General features: G+C 39.0%; 1 protein-coding gene across 1 annotated transcript; it reads left to right on the top strand.

Moving 5' to 3' along the window:
* Window positions 1-39: 39 nt before the first annotated feature.
* On the top strand, window positions 40-7,602 carry Tas2r60 (taste 2 receptor member 60). The gene has a single exon (XM_076913455.1). The coding sequence runs from the start codon at window positions 3,339-3,341 to the stop codon at window positions 4,302-4,304; it is 966 nt and encodes a 321-aa protein (XP_076769570.1). The 5' UTR covers window positions 40-3,338; the 3' UTR covers window positions 4,305-7,602.
* Window positions 7,603-21,637: the final 14,035 nt, after the last annotated feature.

The following is a 21,637-nucleotide window of genomic DNA, read 5'->3' as shown; positions in this document are numbered from 1 at the left end:
GTCAGAATCTTCCTGCCTCAACTTTCTGAGCGCGATGATTACAGGCAAGAGCTAAACCACGTGTCAACTGTTAATTTTGATAATCTTAGTCCCCCTGTTTGTGCTTGCTCAGGGGTATTTCCTGGATCTGTTTCTCAGGTTCGCCTTCTCCAGATTGGATCTTGTGAAAAGTGACATACTGGGAGTGCAAAGAAAAATGTGACAATTTTAATGTCCATTAACTTTTGTGTGTGTGTGTGTGTGTGTGTGTGTGTGTTTTACTATGTACATATCACAATGATGAAGCAGGGGCATGAATATATTTAATAAATATGCATATGGCTGTCTATGTCTTTGTTGCTTTAGGCTCTGTGTCACAATATCGTAGACTGAGTCACTATTTTTTACAGGGCTAGAATGAATGATTACCTTCTTACACTAATATAGCAGAGAAGAATCTGGGATTCTTTTATAGCCCAACTTTTTTATTAGAGATACCATCATGACCTCAAGTAAATTCCTGATAGAACTCAAGTGGCATACCTAATATAAGTGAATTTCTTTTAAAATTACTATTTGTGTGTGTGTGTGTGCATGTGCCTGTGTGTGTCTGTGTATGTTTCTGTGTGCATGCATGTATGGATGCCCACAAAGGCCAGGAGGCTACAGTTAAGGGCTGTGTGAGCTGCTGACATGGGTGCTAGAAACTAAACTCAGGTTCCTTGAAAGAGTAGCAAGCACTAAGCTCTCCTCAACTATAAATCCATCTTTCCGGTATAGATAATTGTGTTTTTACACACAACATTGAATTTTATTCATCCCAACATTGCTGAAACTGAGTGTGTTGGGAGAGAGACCACATGACACAGCAGGCTTTCAGAGGACAGCATTCAGAAACAGGTTCTCTTTTCCACCTGTGGATCTTGGGTATGGGACTCAGGTTGTTAGGCTTGGCAGCAAGTGCCTTTCCTTACTAAATTATGTCACTAACCCCTCTGATGCTGTCTAGGAGTTCTTGGGATGAGCAGGATGGTACATACCATTTAAAAGACAGCACACAGGGCACTGTCTTCACTTTTAATTTTTTCCAGCACAGAGTACTGACTCGAGCATTTCTAGGAGAACATGTATTCTAGATTCCTATCAATATATTTTCATATTTACACTTAAAAAAACTGGTGTCAACCTGAAACCTAAATCTAAATAAGACAAAGCAAAATGCCACAAATATAAGCAGTGACGAAAATTGCCATAGATTATGAGGCAGAAGAGATGACTCTGCTCTTGCAGAGAACCCAGGTTCAATTCTTAGCACCCACATAGTAGCTCAAAACCATCTGAAAACTCCACTTCCAAGGGATCTGATGCCCTCTTCTGACTTTATGGGCAGCAGACATGCACATGGCACATATATGCACATTTATGCAAAACATTCCTACATATGAAATAAAGAAAATATTAAAAACACACCATAAAACAATTATGCATTTAAATAAAAATGAGTATTAATCTTTTTTAATGAATTTAACTTACACATAATATATGCACAGTAAGTAAGTGTTTGTGGCTTATTATTTTTGTTTGAAAGCACTTTGACAGCAACTAATTCCCTTTTATAGCCCAATGCTTTTCATAGCATTATTATCTAATAAGAGAGGCTTACAAATAGTTCTTTAATCCTATGAGGCATTGATGGTCTAGGAGGTAGAAGGAAGAGATTGAAGTTTTCCATACTGCAAGGTCTGTGGCTGCCCAAATCCCAGAGTTCAAAGACCCAGTTTGCCTCTTTTCTCTAAGTTTGAGTAGAAAATGGCCAAAACTTAGCCAAAGAAACTAGGTCACAAAGAAGGAGTCTGGAGCTTATCTGATACCTCCCCCACTTCCCACACCCAGGCTGGTGGTCAGTACTGAGGTTACAGATTCTCAGTCATGCTTGGATTTCTCCATGATTGCTACGGAGATAAACTCAGACCCTCATACTTGTGTGGCAAGCACTTACTGAGCCATTTCTCAAGTCATAGTAATCGCTTTTTAATCAAAAAAATTATTTGTGTGTGTGTATGTGTGTGTGTGTGTGTGTGTGTGTGTGTGTGCTTGCGCGCTTCTGTGCTCTCAAAGAGGTGTTCATGTAGAGGCCCGAGGGCAACTTTGTGCAGTTGGTTCTTTCCTTCCACCTTTGTGTGGTTTTCAGGGAAGGAACTCAGGTCTTCAGGCTTGTTGGCAAGTTCTTTGATCCACTGTGCCATGTAGTGAGCCCCATTGACTTTAAAGGAAGCGGGATCTAGCTGGAATCCATGGTTGCTAGGCTGAAGAAGATAGAAGTGTAAATTATGTTGCTAGCTATGGGGAGAGAGACTGGTCTTGGCCCTAGTGTAGCTCTTGCTCTTCTGCTATGACTTAAGTGTGATTTAGATATGGGTCTTCATCTGTAACTTGAGATAAAATAAAAAAAAAAACTCGTTTCTTTTATCTATGAAATTCATCTGATTTCTTCATGTAGCCAAATCCAGACTTCAAGGAAAGTCTGTGCATTAGAACAAATACTTTTCATGTTATAGAGGTATGCATAAAGAAACAGAGGTGCTCCCTGGCATGCTCAAATACTCACAGCAAGGAGTGGGGCTTGGGTTGAAGCCTGGCTCTTGGCCAGGGGTCTCACTGCCTATCCCATTGGTTTCTAGCTATCTGGGTGAGATGCCATTGCTAAACTCACTGCTAACCAAATATCGTCTATATTTTTCTTAGAAATTTCCTGCTTCATTCTGTATAACTTCCTCTTCTGCTCTGTTCTGTGATGCTGAATCCTCAACTGATTAGAACTTGAGCTCTCTTGGGAGAGGTTTGAATCTGTTTCTGTCTCTCTGTCAAAGGGATGTTCTTACTGTACTTCTTTCGTAGGGTTGCTGTAGGAACTAAATATTTTGAAGGTGTCTAGAACAATGTCTAGAGCCTAACAATCACCTCTTCACCCCCCATCATGGACATGAACTCCATAGTTCAGTAGGGTGCATGCCCTGTGGATTTCATTACCAAGCAGCCCCAGGTGTGTGGTCTTAAGTATCAGTTTAGAGTAGCATAATTGCCTATGTAAGAGACACCACATGCAAGGGCCTGATACATTATTCACACTGATGTTGACAATGGGTAGGGCATAGGAAAGAGAGCAGGCAAATTCACAGGCAGGCAGAGGGAGACTTTGGAAACATAACCTTGGCAATATTTGCATCTATTCTGAAGGGAAGAAACACTTTTATCCTTCTCAGAGCCTGCATCCTCAACTCTGGCTTTACTTCTCTACTTAGAGCTTTTGGAGAGACAAACACATTGGAGAGACTTCTTAGAGCAACAAACCACCCTTTATGGGACCCATCATGTCCACAGGAGAAATGAGCCCAGGTCATACAGTTCTGGGATGTCAGACTACTGATAAGACAGTCATCACTTTATTTATCATTTTAGTCCTTTTGTGTCTGATGGCTGTGGTAGGCAATGGATTTATCATGATGGCATTGGGCATGAAATGGTTGCTCCGGAGAACACTGTCAGCTCATAATAAGTTACTGATCAGTCTAGCAGCTTCTCGCTTCTGTCTCCAATGTGTGGTGATAGGTAAGAATACTTATGTTTTCCTAAATCCAACAAGCTTTCCATACAACCCTGCAATACAGCTCCTCAATTTAATGTGGGACTTCTTGACTGCTGCAACCATCTGGTTCTGCTCTTTGCTCGGTTTCTTCTATTGTGTGAAAATTGCAACCTTAACCCATCCTGTCTTTGCCTGGCTAAAGTACAGGTTGCCTGGGTGGGTACCATGGATGTTGCTCAGTGCCGTGGGGATGTCGAGCTTAACTAGTATCCTGTGTTTCATAGGCAACTATATGATATATCAGAACTATGTGAGGAGTGGCCATCAACCTTGGAATGTCACTGGGAATAGCTTAAGACACTCACTTGAGAAATTCTACTTCCTTTCTATAAAAATAATTATGTGGACAATTCCTACTCTTATCTTTAGCATCTTCATGAGCTTGCTCCTCGTATCTTTGGTAAGACACATGAAAAAGACTTTCTTGGCCCTTTCAGAACTTCGGGATGTGTGGGGACAAGCCCACTTCAAAGCTCTTCTTCCCCTGCTCTCCTTCATCATCCTTTTTATCTCCTGTTTTCTGACATTGGTGCTCAGTTCTGCCAGCAGTACACCATTTCAGGAGTTCAGGTACTGGATGTGGCAGGTGGTGATTCATCTGTGCACAGTGATACACCCCATTGTTATACTCTGCAGCAACCCGGTTTTGAGAGTGGTGATGAAGAGAGGCTGCTGTTGAAGCTATAGGGTAGCCTGAATGGCAGTTGATGACAACCCTTGGACAGTGGAGCAGAAGGCACAAGAGCAAAGGACACAGCTTCCTCTTCTTTATTTTTTGTTCCATTTGATATCTATTCCCACTTTATTACATGATATATAAATAGCATCACTGTATAGGATTCAAGGTGGACTCCAAGATCCTGGATATGTGGACTTGATGTCATCAAAGGACCTGAAAGCTATGACATTTCCTGTGATATATGTATCTCTTGGATGTTAAAATTATTGGCTGGGAATCGGACGAAGAGACCCTGATACACCATATGATATTTTGTGTGCTGAGTGAGACTGGAGAAGATGATTAAAACTTCCTTTTGCCTCTGGATGCATCCTGTGGACCACCACTTTCCTTTTCACTACTTCTCAGAACTTTAGCCATATGCCATGGGGGTTTCTTTCTGTCATCAGAGACAAAGCTAAGACACTCCCTGATTTGAATTCTGTAGATGGACCTCAGTGTAGTTTGTATTTGAGTGCAGCAGTATGTGCCATCCTGAATGCTTATATTCTCAAATGACCTTCTGAGACTTGTCTGAAAGCCCAGGGTCTTAGATCTGTTTATTGTTGAAATTCTCTACAATGGCCTGGTTTGTGTGTCTTTTTTGTAAATGTCAAGGTTGTGGGTCATATTTACCTTCTCTTGTGTTGATACATGAATGTACTAAAGTTTTTGATATGGGCAGTGTCTCCTATATTGTTCTGGACCATATGTTTAAGAGCACAAAGACTCTTGGTTTGATGAGGAACTACACACCGCATCTCTGCGTCTCTTAATTCCTTCCAAGCCTCCGCTACACTCAGTTATCCCTTGAGCTGTTCAAACTGACATTTCTCAATTTCAGGTCCCATTAACAGCTCTCAGACAGCATTACTTTCTGCTTGTGACTGCTCCTCCCAGCTCCTCGGCATTAGAAGATAGATCCCTGCTTTGGGGTTTTCCAAACTGACATTTGTGCACCTAGCCACATTTCTCCCTTCCAGTCCTTCAACTAAGACAACACACAAAGTTTTATCCAGGTCTTTGTTACCCTTTCCTTCTTCAACAAATACTCTTCTAACATTTTCTTTCTGAAAAACAAAACCATCCCTTCCCATAACTTCCCCATTGATGGGCCATCTGTCAACCAGCCCCTTGCTGAGCATCCTCTGTCATGGAGTGCCTCCCTTAGTCACTTTGAAGTGTTTCTGTAAAGACGCGCGATTGCCTACTCATTTCATATTATCTCAGCCCTCACTCTCCTATAGTTTTTAGTATATGACTCTCTTGATAGCAAATGGTTTCTTTAGAAAGCTGACTTAAAAAAAAAAAAAAACAAAAGTTTTAAGTAATCTTTGTAAAGGGTTAAGAAAGATTGTGAGTATGGCTATCTTGTTACTCTCTGGGCTCTTTATCTTCTGAAATTCAATAAAATCCCTCTCCTTCTAGTTGTCACCACTCACAGAGCTTCATGTATGCCCCATAAGGAAGAAAATCACCAAATTCCAAACCTGTGTTTTCTTCCACTTGCTGAACAGTATTGCCTGACATTTCACAAGCACTCCAAACATAGCATATTTACATTTCTTCTTCCTCTCTTCTGTGTCCTTTTCTTGTTTCCCTGCTAGCTCTCTCCATTGTCCTGGTGCCTTTATTATGCTCCCACATTACTGGGTTAAAGTCTGGCTTCCGACTTTCCATTCCCATTTCCATTTGCTATCTGAAGAAAACCAGCATAAGGACAGCATTGTTGACATGCTGATGTGGACAGGGGAAATTCCACATTGTTCCGTTCCTAGATGAAGAACTAAAAGTGGTTTATGAGTACTGAGAGACGGAGACTCAGTTGTCTCCAAGGATGAACTTCATAAAGCTTGTGTAATCCCAAGGTGTCAGCCTGGACACATGCACATATGAGAAAAACGGAATGGATGCTGTAGGTTCTCTGTCTATCTATCTATCTATCTATCTATCTATCTATCTATCTATCTATCCATACATATTGTACATACATGCACATGTGTGGTATGTGTGTGTATGTGTGTGAGTGTGCGTGTATGTGTGTGTGTATACCAATAACTAAGGAAAATATCAGAAATTTGGGATTGGGGACAGTCCAAGATTGAATTGGAGGTAGAAGACTAAGGGACAGAAATAAAATAATTACACTGTTCATAGCTCTGTCTAGTTTTATGTTGAATTGATACAAACTAGAGTCATCTGAGAGGAGGTATCCTCAGTTGAGAAAATGCCCCCATAATATCTGATTGTAGGCAGGCCTATAGGGAATTTTCTTAATTAGAGAAGAGGGCCCAACCCATTGTGAATGATTGCATCATCCCTGGGTTCGTTGTCCTGGGTTCAATAAGAAAGGAGGCTGAATGAGCCATGAGGAGCAAGTCAGTACGCAGCAGTCTTCTGTCAGCTCCTGCCTCTGAGTTCCTCCCCTGCTTGAATTTCTGTCCTACTTCCTTCATTGCTAAGCAGCGATATTGAAGTGTAAGTAAAATAAGCTCTTTCCCCCTCCCCTGCTTTAGGTCATGGTATTTCATACCAGCAATAGTAACACTCAGTAAGACACTCATGTGTGAAGATTTCAAAAGGAAAAAAGGGTAAAACTATTAAAGAAAAAAGAATGCTCATATATGCCTCTGTGATGCCAAGCTGCATGAGACAGCTCATGGAGTAATGGAGAATGAGCCCAAGATGAAACTGGTGAGGTTGTCAGTTAAACCAGTTCCTGAAGTGGGAAATAAGTCTTAAAAACAAAAGTGAAATCAAAGGGAAAAGGAGCAGTTGGGGAGATGGTTCACCAGGTAAAAGTACTTGCTTCAAAGCCATGAAGATCTGAGTTCAAATCCCCAGCACCCACATAAGAATTTGGATGTGGTCACTTCTGTGCCTGTGGCCCCAGTACCCTGTAGGGCTAGACAAGGGCTTGCTGGGACTTGCTGGCTGTTGTCTTAAGCCAAGTTTCAGTGGGAGACATTGTTTCAAGGGAGTAAGGTGGAGAGTGATAGAGTGAGACACCTGACACCCCCTCGGGCTTCTGTAAGTTCATACATATGTGAAACACACACACACACACACACACACACACACACTCATTCATTGTTTTCCTACTAGCTCCATAGCACCATGCACACACACACACACACACACACACACACACACACACACACGTATATATGTATACATATATATGTGTATATATATATATATATATATATATATATATATACATATATATATATATGTAATATTAAATTGCTATTTGGTGGATTTAAGAAATAGCTTATCAGTATTTAAGATATTAATGTTATATTATCTTAAAATTACCTTTATACACAACATTTCAAAAGGTTTATTTATGTTTATTTATGTGTTTGAGTGTTTTGCCTTCATGTATGTGTGTTCCATGTGCATGTAGTGCTTGCTGAGGCCAGAAGATGGCATGAGACCCTTTGAGAACTGGAGTTACAAACACTTGTGAGTTGCCATGTAGGTTCTGGGAATCAAATCTGGGTCCTCTTCAAGAGTAGCAAGGTCTCTTAACCATTGAGCCATCTCTCCAGACTCCTATCTACTTTTTGAAGGTTGGGTCTCATGTAGCATTAATAGGTCTGTCAGGCAGACCTATTATGAAGCTGAAGACAACCTCTCGTCTTTACTTCCAAATGATGAATTATCTCTATATTGGAAACTGGAAAATTGTTAGAAACATTGTTTGAAAAGAAATTATACTAATACATGGCTTCTTATATTGTTTTCAGTATCTGTGCTAATAATTATGTATGAATTAAAATGATTCTCAATATTACCAATAAATTATCAATTATGAAAGGAAACGACCTAGCCTCAGGCATTTTTATTATCGCAACATTAACTGGACTAAGATGACTACCATTGCCAAACTAATCTTTGGAAGGCATAGCTCTGATATATTTCAAGAATACCTAACCATATATTAGTACCTATCAGACAAAACACAGACCTCTGAACTTGACATTCAAGGACATCTACAGTCTGGTGACAGCTCTCAGGAGAATCTTATGTTTCAATGAATTTGGATTGCCATTATGATGAGTGAACCTGAAGTTTCCTCTCTGACACTGGCCTGTGCTTCCTATCACATGTGCCTGTCAGAATTGTATTCAAAGGTTGAATACTTAACTTTAATAACTTAAAGGCTGGTCCACATGCTTCTTCCCCAATTGAAACCTTTTTGCATGCTCCCCAAGCTTTGATCTTTCCCACTTTTGAGGATACCTAAGGTGGTATTCTCCAGCTGTGACCTGAATTCTACCTTGTGATCCTGTTATTTTTATGCTGTATCCTCCCTAGGAGATATTAACTTCTTGAAGAAATGGGTGATTCATGCTCTTACATGTGTCTTCTGCAGTGCTTATAAGCACTTGTTGCCTTAAACAGATGGACTACTGCACCTGAAAAGTATGTGTGTATGACACACATACGTTTGCCTACACATTTATGTGGGCTGTCTGTGACTCAATGCCTAGGTTTAAACTATAACCCTTTCATTAAGTCACTGGCTTGTTTTCTAAACCTTTGTTTAATTTTCTATTCGAGGTATGTACCATAGAGGAATAATGAAGGTAGAGGTGAAAGCGAAATATATCATTTTCTGATGTCTTTCCATCCTTCGTTATATATTAGTGTGTTGCTAAGCAACTGTGCACCATCGGGCTATTAGATACTTCGTATCAATCTAACATGAGAAGCCAGTTCTTGCCTTTGTTACTGGCCCAGACTTCCTCTGCAAAGTGCCCTAAAAAAAAAAAAAAAAAAAAAAAAAAGCCTTTCTTTGTTCCTTTTGGTTTTCCCATCATTAGCTAAGAGAAGCCCAGAATCTAAATGACCTCCCTACAGGGACAAGTTCCTTTAGAGCTTGAACATATAGGAAAATACACAAGAAGCAAAGTTTGTTGCATTTAAGAAAGCCTAGTAATAATTTGATATTATCGTCAACTTTTGTTCACAGAGCAACTTTTTGCATATATTACACTGATGACATTGATAATGCTCACTGAGTATGTAGTTTGTATAAGACATGAAGCTAGAATATTAACTTAGATCTTTTATATGCTTGAATATTTATTATTTATTATTTATATGAATGTTTTGCCTGAATGTATGTAAAGGCCAGAAAAAGGCATCAGATTTCCTGGAACTAGAGTTAGAGATGTTTGTGAGCTATCATGTGGGTGCTGGGAATCAAACCCAGGTCCTCTACAAGAGCAACAAGTGCTTTAAACCACTGAACCATCTCTCCAGCCCCTCCATGCTTGACTTTTAAATAGCATAGCAAAGTAGAAATTGCAACTTAGTAGTATTAATGTTATGGTTAGTCAGAAGTAAAAATGGAATTATTGACTGCTATCATATTAAAGCAGTGCTGGCTGAGGATGGGGCTCAGCTAGAGTACCTGCCTGCTATGCACAAGGACTTGAGTTTTTTTTTTTTTTTTTTTTTTTTGGTACTGAATGGCTATCACTACCAGACAGTTCATAGCTTGGAGTTTATTATAAGGGTGTACTCTATGTTTTATTTAGAAACAGCTGAGTGGAGTTAACAGGCAACAGTCCAGATTACCTTACATGGATAGTTGGTTTTCAAAACATCAGAAATCCTTAGAATTGACATGACAAACATTTCTGTATTAATGTTCATTTTCATTAGAGACCTGTCTGCTCCAGACAGCTTCCTATATTGAATTCTAAGAGGAAATTGAGCATCTTTGGAGTTACTCCAGTTGTGGTGAGACAGCCACTAGGCAAGAATTGCCTCTTTCCTTCTACAGACAAATTACTGTCCAGAAAAGGACACACTTGCAGAATAGTCGACTGATTATATCTGCCTAGACAGAGTAATCAGCCCTTAATAATTCTGCAGCACTAAGGTCTGTCAGACGATCCTGGTCCAGAAGGCAGAAGAACAGATGCTCCAACGTTTTGAAGTGGAGCGAGTGTCCAGGTGTTCAGAGGTCTCTATAAATTGGCTAAGTTTTAGAAGCTATGCTTTGTGCTTCCCACAATTATAGTTAACTCAGTCATTCTGGATTTCTGACGGGGTTGAAAACTTATAGCTATTTACCTTGAGAGAAAAGATTTGAGTGGATGGTCGTCAGCTGACATTCATCCTAAAGCCAGGTTCAGAACTAAATGTTTTAGTTAGGATAGATGACAGAGGTGCTGGTTAGTCAACAAAAGGATGGACTGGGTATTAGGACTATCTTGTACCTCACTGGTACAAATTGGCATAATTATGCTCTAATTGTATTTTGAGAGAAAAGTTTCATTTTAACAAGAAGGGTGATGTGTAGGAGGAGCTAAGGTGGGAAGAGTACTGAGAGGAAGAAAAGGAGTAAGAAGAGGAGAAGAAGAAGGAGAGGAGAAGCTAGGTGATGAAAGAGAGAAAGAGGGGGGAGACAGGGAGGCAGATGTTCATGTATCTCCACCAGTCAAAGACAGTTGTTATATCTAGGTTGGGTAGTGGGTTACATCTCTGATTGAACAATACCAAACTTATAAAGCCTATGATTAACATTTTTTTAAAAAATGTATAAATGCAAAAAGGAAAAGGGGGTATGGGATAGGGGTTTTCTAGGGGGGGGGAATGGGGAAAGGGGATGTCATCTGAAGTGTAAATAAAATATCTAATAAATAAATAAAAAAGTAGAAAACCAAAAAAAAAAAAAAAAAAAAAAAGAAGAACCATGATAGGCAAAGCATTGTAAGCCATGGGAGAAAGGACTATTTAACAGTACATCAGCAAATTAATGTTCCAACCTGAGAGAACAAAGATGAAGTCATTTCAGTATAATTTTAAAGTATATGATATTTAACATAAATGTTGCCTAAAATTTTAAAGCTCTGTTTAGTTTTTACTAATGATTTAATTTGTTCCCTATATTTTTATCCGATACAATACTATCTCTAAATTGTAAGGAGCCTAATGTGGTTGTAATCCACAGGAGGCTGAGGCAGTAGGTTGCTATTAGCTAAAGGACAGCCTGGGCTATATAGTGAGTTCCAGGTCAGCCTGGGCTACAGTGAGATACTGTTTGAAAATAAAAAACCCAATAAATCAATAAATAAAGAAATGAATAATTTAAGGAAATGTTTCTATACATTCTTCATTGCATTGATGTTGTTATACAGTCTGCATATATTTTTTGGTTACATAATACAGGAACTTTGCTTTCTTAAGACAAAGACCAGAAATGTCAATCATGATGAAAACGTTTTCAGGATAGTCATCACTACAGCTAATGAATAAAGCCTAAGAAAATTTATGAGATCATTGCCAAATATTCTAGAATCCTTGAAAACTTTTAATAGTGATTTTTGATAAACACAGTACATTTAGTAATATGACACATATATATTATCTGAAAACTTGTAGCATATTTATTGAATCTAGAGACAGTCTTACAAAGTTCAAAAAGTTCTAAGAATGACCATAACTTCCATTGTTTTCATTTTAGAAAATTCCTAAGTTAGAGAAAGAAATTAGGTTATAGGCAATAGAAATGTGAAGGAAAAACTTTGAAAAATTATTTATTTATTAGTTTATTTATTTTATGCATATGTGAGTGTTTTTCCTGTATGTTCACCATATGTCCACCATACGACTGTCTGGTGCTCAAGAGGTCAGAAGGTCATCAGATTTCCTGGAAGTGGAGTTAAAGATGGTTGCGAATTATCATGTAGGTGTGGAGGACTAAACTCCAGGTGTTCTTAACTGCTAAGCCATTTCTCCAGCCCAGAAAAAATTGTGCAATTATGTATATATAATTGCATAAATATATATGGACAAATTCATATGGGAAAAGACATATGGACAAAGTCAAAGGTTATCATGGAAGCTGACTGAAGCCTAGAGGAAGACAGTGAAACTAGAAAGGCTCTTTCCTATCTTAAAATATTGTATAGCTTTACTATTTAAAGATCTGCATAAATATAAACCCATAGAAAAGTCCAGGACAGCAAATCTGTATACAAATAATAGTTTAGTATTAGTTCAGTGTGGCTTAAACTACAATTTCAAATCGGAGGAAAATTCTGTCACCTATGTTTAGAAAACAAGATAGCTATCTGAAAAAAAAAATGTTACTTTTCTTATCTCAAACCATAAACAGGATAAACTCCAAATGTATCAGAGATTTTAACGCCAGAAGTGACACATGATTGCCGGATGAAAATGGAACAGGAAACATTTTTGAAAAGCCAGGGGTGTGGAAAGTCTCTAACTCACAGAAGAAATGATTGGTTTATTATAGTTAGAAATTTTACATAGCAGGGATGGAGAGATGGCTCAGCAGTTAAGAGCACTGGCTGTTCTTCTGAAGAATCCTAATTCAATTCTCATCACCCACATGGCCACTTACAACTGTCTGTAATTCCAGTTCCGGGGGATCTGACAATCGCACACAGACATGCAGGCAGAAAACTAATGTACATAAAGTAATAAATAATAAGTAAGTTATTTAAAAATATATGTATGGCAAATGTATAAAAATTACAAGTTGGGAGAATCTCTCCCATCTGTATTAAAAAAAAAAACCCTTTAATCTCCAATATATAAACAGGTCTTAGAAGTAAAAGGAAAACAAACAGAAATAAGAAAAAAAAGAGAGCAAAGATTGAATATGAGATTCACAGAAAGAAACAAAAAAATATTTATAATTGGGGAAATGTAAACTTAATAAGATTGTAGTCATACCACTTAAAAACTATCTATTTGTCAAACTTCCTAAACATTCACCAGATTTTCTTTTGCTAAATTGTCAAGGAAACACTGCTTGCATACATTGCTGATGAGAGTATAAGTTGGTACAGTATGTACAGAGGGCAGTTTGGCAATATGAAATTACGCCCTTTGATGCAGCAATCCTTCTTGGGAGTTCGGTGTGGAGCACGCCTCTTCATATAGTTCATACCTCGCCCTCTCAGACCTGCTGTGACTGGGATCAGCAATGAAAGGAGGTGGGGCCTGGTTGTTAGCAGGCTTGCCAGTGCTTTGTAAGGAGTCCATTGTAGAATCTGAAGAGAAAGAGTGGTCTGTCTTCTTGGATTGGCAGGAAGAGCTGACCCTGATGCTTAAGAAGACCTGGCATATGTACAGGTCTATAGTGCTAGTTTTATTGGAATATACTCATGTATGTCCAGCTTAGTTTTCTGGATCCTGCTATACCTAGATTGGTGTCCTGAGTTATTCAGAGCATTAACATGACACCAAAAAAGAACTTTTTTTTTTTTTTTTTTTTTTTTGCCCAGCATGAGATATAGAAGCTTTTGCCCCTTATCTGGATCTTGCATTGGACTTTATGAGCCCTACACAAATTGTTTTCTCTTTGCCACATTCTCTAATACAGTCAGAGTCACAACCTTACCAACTGTCTATCCCAAGAGCACAAGAGAGACTTGCACATGCAGCAGATGGACTGATTTTGAGCTGACCGTCAAAGAGGGTCGGCAGTCTGCTTCCCATAAAATAGGAGAATGTACCCTAATGTAACAGCCATTAAGTTTTGCACACTATCCTCAAAGCACAGAACACAGATGACCAGGAAGCTTCTGGGAGTGATTTTGCTGAATTATTTCCAAGAGATCCACACAGAGAATCTATGCTTCCTATGCATGTAGCTTTAGAGTGTGTGGGCATGGAGGTCTTGCTTCCTAAGAACACTACTAGAAAGTGACACAAAAAGAATGTAATTAAAGTCTTGTGGCTTTGAGAGGTAAACATTGGAGAATGGTTTATACTAGTTTTTTGGTGTTACATCCAACATCAGAGTAAAAGATGTCCATAGTTGATTTCATTAAAACTCTCTTTGTTTCTTAGACATTTCAGCCATTCAGAGTTGTGGGAGAAGCTATGAGGAGATGGAGTGAACCCATTTTGTCAGTCAAAACTGAATGGTATCGCGGGTAGGTTATCCTTTGAGCATCCTCATCCTTTCCCAGTGCCCTACACAAAGCTGATGTACTCAACATCTTCGTAAGTTCACTGTTGGACTTTGCTCTTGACTTGTGAGAGGTGCTTTACCCAAAGGAGTTGCCTAGGAGATTTTCCCATACATTTCTTTGTGAGGATCTGGGGTAATGTCTATCTGATGCTGGATGATAATTGTACAGTCTCCATATTTTTGGGTGAGACAAGTTTTTGGCTTTGTCTACACCAAACAGGATCAAAGAGAATGTTTATTGACTAGGTGATCACCTTGTATGTTGTTCAGCATCTTCCAATATCCTATGCCTCATTCTTTTCTGTGGCTTTCATTTGAAAATAACTCTTCCAAATATCAGCTGTTCAAGTGTCTCCATCTCATGCTTTGTATCTAAAAAATGGAGCTAAGTGGTCCAGTTTTAATGAGGAATGTCTTTTATCCACATACGAATATCTCTTCTTTACACATCCAAATGACTATTTTAAACCTATATCAAAATCAAAATACTTGGTATCCTCTGAATCTCATCCCTAATGTAATTCTTTTGCTGTTTTCTGTTGGTTGGCTTTGCATCAGTATATGACATCTTCATCCTTCAGCTGCTTTGGTCAAAATCGTTTACAGACAATATTCAATCACTCAGCAACTGGGGTGACACATTTTACCTAGGGCTAAGCCATTTGGAGTTAACACACTTCTAGGTTGTGGTCCCATAAGAAGCCAAGTTGCTCCTACTATTTACTGAAATCAGATTGTGTCACAAAGGTTATGGTTTAAGTTAAAGTTGTCCACTTTCAAGTGTGTCTGGAATTCTTCTGTAATTCACTGCCTTCACAGTTATGGTCTGGTGAAAACCACTGTTATTACATGGCTGCATTGTTACAGTTGCCTCCTAACTGGTTCTGCAGCTCCTTCTGTTCTTTTGCCTTCTGTTTGTTTTCAACACAATAGTCAGTAGGATCCATTAAAAATACAAATTGTATCATGTCGTAGCTCTTTCATAACTCTGTTTGCTTTCCACCTCAAGAGGAAAGCTCAAGTCTGAGGGCAAAAGGAAGTGCTTAAATCTGAAATCATCCCCTTGTAGCCAACCATCTTCTCAGACTTTGTAGAAGAAAATATTTTATTTGTTCTTTGCCAGTTTCGTGCATGCATACACTGTCTTGAGCATATCCTATCCAAATCCTCTTCACACTTCTCTTGCCTGTTTGGCTTCCTTGATGTTCCTTGAATACATCAGGTATGTTTCTCAGATTCTTGCTTTTGGTGCTTGAAATGTTCTCCTGTAGATAGTGACCTAACCTACTCCTTCATTTCTTCCAGGCATTTGCATTACCTCCTTCTCTAAACTGCAGTCCTCCGTACTGCCTAGCCCATTTTTTCTACAGTTATCACTATCTATTGTCCTTATTTGTGTTGTCTACTGTTTATTCCCTCACTAATACTACAAGCTCCACAGGGATAGAGATTTGTGCCTGTCTTGTCTTCCTTCCACTGTCACATGGTAGGCACCCAATACTTATTAGTTGAATACATGCATAAATATTATAGGAAATGAGACTAATTTTATTCACATAAACATTTTTCTTTCTATCTCACTGAGAATGACCATTAGAACCTGAATCATCAACTGACATTATCTTATATATTCAGGATTGTGAGTGATTTTTTTTTGCTGGTTCCCTCATACAGCAACTAGCTCTTATGAGGTCTACAGCCATTTATGGACAGGATAATATCATTATACTTCTTTCACTTTTTAACAAGAATTTATTGGGGCTGGGGAGATAGCTCAGCTGATGGAATGCTTGTGTGTGCAAAGCCCTGTGCTCAATTCTTAACATTACGTGAATGCCATGATGCTATGTGAATGTAACTCCTACTCTCAGAAGATAGAGGCAGGAGTTCAAGAGTATGCTGGGGTTTATAGTAAGTTCAAGGTAAGCATAAGATATATAAGACTCTTTCTAAAAAAAAAATTCCAGTCCAATTAATTAAAAAAATTATTGAACATCTAGATATGGTGATCTAGATATACATCTATCTACTCAGAGCAATGGGTATGTGCAGGCACAGTGTTAACACTGGAGAAACATTCCATGCTGTTTTTTTTCCTGTATGCATGAACTAGTTAGAGGAATGCAAAACAATGAAGCGCTAAAGAGACTATAAGTCAAGTTCTAATAGTGTTTATTACTGAGAGAATTCTAGAATGGAGTTAGTCCAGCACAGCCATTGCCTAGCATGATCTATTTATAACACGTTGCTGCAAATTTTGTTTGTGAATTCTTATACTGTATCTTGGAGAATTTCCACCCATTTCTTATGGTAATTTATCTGGTTTGACATTTCCTAATGCCACCATGATCTTTTTCTGCCTCAGTGTTAATGGTTTGCCTCACTGACTCCTCTTGTGTGAGTCACTCAGGTGAAAACAGGCATTCTGCAGAAGAAGAGAGCCATATGAATGGGCCCCTAAGTGGGAGAACTGTGAAGCAAGTTGAGCCTTTGAAGTCAGATCAGAATTGTGAGGCAGAGGGCAAACAAGGGCAAAAAAATTGTGCTACTTCTCCTGGAGTTGGCTTCTGTCATAGGCTTGTAATGAAGCAAACTTTTAATGGTCTGGATGATGGGCCTTAGTAACAGATAAAGGAATTGACAGTGGGTTTTAGCAGTGAGTGGCTTGAATGTGTTTTAGAACTTCAGTAAGCTGCCTGACTGACGCAACTTTCACCTGTAAATAAGACTTATTCTGTTTGATAATGATGGAGTCAAAACTGAGGATGCAGGGACTGTGATGGTGGCCAGTTATTTCTGAGTACTTTAATTTTTGTTTCTTGTCCTGTAAATAAAATGATTTTTATAAGTGTTTGAATAAAGTAGTTAAGATAAAATATTTACATACTATCACTAATCAATATATTTTGTATATGGTGATGATTTTTAAAAAATGCAATATTAATTCTGTGCTAATAGATTATTGTACCTTTTGTATCAGAGCTAAAATATGCTCCCTCTCTGTCTCTCTGTTTCTCTCTTTCTCTGTATGCATGTTGTCATGTGTAGCGCATGTTTATGTGTGCACACGGAGTCTAGAGTCTTATATTTAATGTCTTCCTTGATCACTGTTCTCCTTATATTGAATCAGAGTTTATTACTTGAACCAAGAGATGACTAATTCACATAGGTTAAATGTCCTGCTTGGTTGCCGGGGGGAGGGGGGTGTCTTTTATCTCCACTTCCCCAGCGGTAGGATTGCAGGAAGGTTCGAACATCTGCATGGCACTTACGCAAGTTCAGGAATTTAGGCTCAGATCGTCATACTTGTATGACAAAGTACTCCACTACTGAGACTTCTTGCCAGTTCAAGTGAGGGAGACATCACTTTCTGTCTCCAGGAATAAAGGATTTATAACTGAAATTAGAGGTTTGTGGCCTTTTGCTCTGCTGACAAACTCTTTGGATTGTTACAACTTGGGTCACCTTAAGAGCAGGTTCCACTTAATCCTGATGCAGAAAGACCACATTGCAGCATCAATGTCATATATCATCAGCAATGGACTATGGATATGCCAGAGGTCTCACAATATATAAAGAAACTAAAAAGTTCATAGAAACATTGTAACACAAAGAATTACTCACGTGTTTGTGGGGATGCTGGTATAAACACACCTGGCATATCGTTAGTCACAGAAGTAATCAGCACAATTATATAAGTAAGTAATACTTGCTAATGAAAACCAATGACTATGCTGTTTCATGTCATTACTATGCTATATACTTTACTGTTACTTTAGAGTGTACTCTTGTCTATAAACTGAAAGCTTACAGTAATGTCTTACTGTACACTTCCCCCACCACAGCCTCACACATCTTAGCTTGCCACATTTCCTGATTGCATCAGGAGGCCACGGGGAGTGACTGCCTGCACCATGCAGGTTTGGGTGAGTGTGCTCTGGGAGGCGAATGTCAGATGAAACTGCCAAGTGACTCATTTCTCAGAAAATCTCCCTGCTGTTAAGCAATGCATGGCTGTACCGTCCCTAGTGGTGGGAAGTTTTAAAGAGAAAGAAAAATAGGCAGTTTAAAGATTTATAGTTAGAAGACGTCTGGATTCCTAACCCCTCTGAAGTATATTTAAGGAATCTATAAGAAGCTGGGGAGAGAGCTGACTTTCTCAAGTTAGACTCAGTGCCTTGTGTGGAGGTGATTCAGCCACATTCCTTATGGTCGCTGAGTAGTTGATCTGTTATTATGACTATTATAATTGCTCTCAAAAAGTCATTCTCAGCCTTCAGAACTGAGACGAGATTTCAGGGTTTCAACAGAAAAGACTGTTTTATATATGCACACTTATATGTACATATGTACATGTATATACACACATATGTATATGTACATGTATATGTATATTTATGTCTCAGAAAGTCCCACTATGCAACCCATGATGCTCTTAAACTTAGGATCTGCCTGTCTCTATTTCCTGAGTGCTGGTATTATACCATAGTTATTTTTCTTCTTATATTTTTAAAACATTCTTCACTTATTTAAATTTTACTACACTTACTTATTTTGTGTTTATGTGGAGGCCGCCAGGGAGCACATGAGACAATTTTCAAGAGTCAGTTTTCTTCTCCCACTGTGTTGTTCCAGGGGATTAAACTTAGGTCACCAGGCTTGGCAGCAACTGTCATTACCCACTGAGCCATCTTATTGACTCCTTATCTTTTACTTTGTGAGTGAGGATCTTACTGTATAGCCCATGGTGACCTACAACTACTGATCCTCCAGTCTTAATTTACAAAGTAAAATATCTTTGCATTGGAGTCACATGCACAGATACCTTAGTAGTATATGAAGTATACTCAGAAGTATATAAAGAAAATGAAGATGATGAAAATACGGATATTGCCCAGCAAGACGAGGGCTTCTCTGCTTCTGCTGTTATAACTTTATCAGAGAATCTACCAAGCCAGTTTCCTCGATTATTAGATACTGAAAACATCTGCTCCAAAAATGTGGCCACAAATCAAGATTATTGCAAAAAGGAAAAGCAGCCAACCCTAAGCCACAGGATAGCTATTCTTTTGTGTTGCTATGTGGGAGTAGAAGAAAACCATGCTTGTTCATTTGGAGAATGCTGTGCTTACTGTAGGACTCAGAGCCCTGTCTATACTGCAGCATGTGTTCAAATGAATCAGATTTTACACTGTATTCAGCACACATTTTTTTTTTTGCAAATCCCTTTGAGAATCAGAAGTTGAATGGTGACACATAATTTTTAAGGAAGGATCAAGAGTCACAGTAAATAGAATTATTTGTAGGCATTGCTGGTATACATATACATATATATGTATATATATCATTTAAAATATATAATAAGTTTTAAGCAATTTTTGTTTTGTTTTTTAAAAAGGCTTTTCTTTCTTTTTTTCCTAAGATTTATTAATTTACCTTATGTATATGAGTACATTGTAGCTGTCTTCAGACACACCAGAAGAGGGCATCAGATCCCATTACAGATAGCTGTGAACCACCATGTGGTTGCTGGGAATTTAACTCAAGACCTTTGGAAGAGCAGTCAGTTCCCTTAACCACTGAGACATCTCTCCAGCCCGCAAAGTTTTAAACTGGAGCTGTGAAGAGGGTAACATTACAGAGTATCCAGGATGTAAGGACCACAAAGTCCTTCAGATGCGGGGAGCATCTTGGACACTGCTTTGTGGAACCACTTCAAGATTCTGGAAAGTTCCCAAGATGGTGTGTGCCTGCACATGCTTCTGAGTCCTGCTTTCCACTAGAATGCACTTATGAGTAGCTATGGTTCTCTCATATCAAACGGGCCCCAAGGCCACTGAGTTTGGGGCACACGATCCCTGCCCTGACATCAATAGCATTCATTCTTAGGTAAAACTGACTGAAAAACCTTGAGATGTTTTCCTTCCTTCTCCACTCACATTTGCTTGCTTGTTTTAAACCGTTGGTAGCAGCCTATAAGTCTACTATAAAGCACATAATCTGGAAAGTCTACTGGTTTCCCAAATAAAACACTGCTCCTGCCATCTTCCCTCCAGCCTGGGTCAGCCCTGGGGCCACTGTTTTTGACCCACATTGTTAGTCCCTATCGCTTTTGTCCTTGTTTTGGAAGACTTCATCTTGCAAGGAGTACCTTATTTCCCCTCTGTTTCCCTGATCACCCTGGTAGCAAAACAACCAGTCATGACGTAACCCTGAGAAGTAAAGTTGCCAAACATCTAAGAGGCTTCCTCACTTCAGTCCCAGTTTGAAATCTGTAAATGGCTTCTATGAATTTAGGGAATCCTGTAGGGCCAGGACCAGAGAATTCACAAAGGATAGTTGGGACCATCGATCACAGCCAGATGTTAACCCAATCTCTCACTCCTAAAACACAGAGTGAGTCACTCCTATGTTCTACAGGCAACACCTTCAGCAGCCTCAGGATCCCCCTTATCAATAAGCAGAGATTTGCAAAGAGGAAGAAGGTTAATTAGGAGACAGGGGCATTCACTTTTTCTTAAATACACCAGACTTACACCATTCTTACTGCTATGAGAAAATAGGTAACAGTGAGTAATTTATAGACAACAGACATTTATTTTATTGCTACCATGGAGGCTGAGAAGTCTGAGATTGAAGTTCTGAGTTCCTCTTATGGGGAAAGATTCTTTCTTTCTTTCTTTCTTTCTTTCTTTCTTTCTTTCTTTCTTTCTCCTCCTCCTCCTCCTCCTCCTCCTCCTCCTCCTTCTCTCCTCCTTTTCTCCTTCTCCTTCCTTCTCCTTCTCCTTCCTTCTCCTTCTCTCTCCTCCTTCTTCTCCTTCTCTCCTCCTCCTCCTCCTCCTCCTCCTTCTCCTCCTCCTTCTTCTTCTCCTCCTCCTAGAATCACTTACTTATTTTATGTATATGAATACACTGTAGCTGTTTTCAGACACACCAGAAGAGGGCATTGGATCCCATTACAGATGGTTGTGAGCCACCATGTGATTGCTGAGGGCTTCTGGAAGAGAAGTCAGTGCTCTTAACTGCTGAGTCATCTCTCCAGCTCCAGGAGAGCTTATTTCATTGGTGATCTTCCACTTCATGTCAACTTCATAAGAGGGAAGATGGAAGGACAGTCTCATGTCTTAATAAGTTCCTCAAAGTCTCCAATTTTTGATGCTATAATACTGGTAATGTGATTTAAAATGAATTTTGGATGACAAGTAAAGGTCATAGCAGCATCACAAATTGTTTAGCAATTTAAAACCATTGATGTTCTCTTTGTAATCAATGTAGAAGACTTGAAAAATTGAATGTTATAAAGAAAATTTAAAATCTCTATGGA

The sequence above is a fragment of the Arvicanthis niloticus genome, chromosome 15, assembly GCF_011762505.2.
Source record: "Arvicanthis niloticus isolate mArvNil1 chromosome 15, mArvNil1.pat.X, whole genome shotgun sequence".
NCBI lineage: Eukaryota > Metazoa > Chordata > Mammalia > Rodentia > Muridae > Arvicanthis > Arvicanthis niloticus.
The sequence above is the reverse complement of the archived record's forward strand: the minus strand, read 5'-3'. Positions and strand labels throughout refer to the sequence as shown.

What these genes read in the sequence shown, in the direction of transcription:
- Tas2r60 (XM_076913455.1), top strand. Translation starts at nt 3,339, where the DNA reads ATGGGACCCATCATGTCCACAGGAGAAATGAGCCCAGGTCATACAGTT.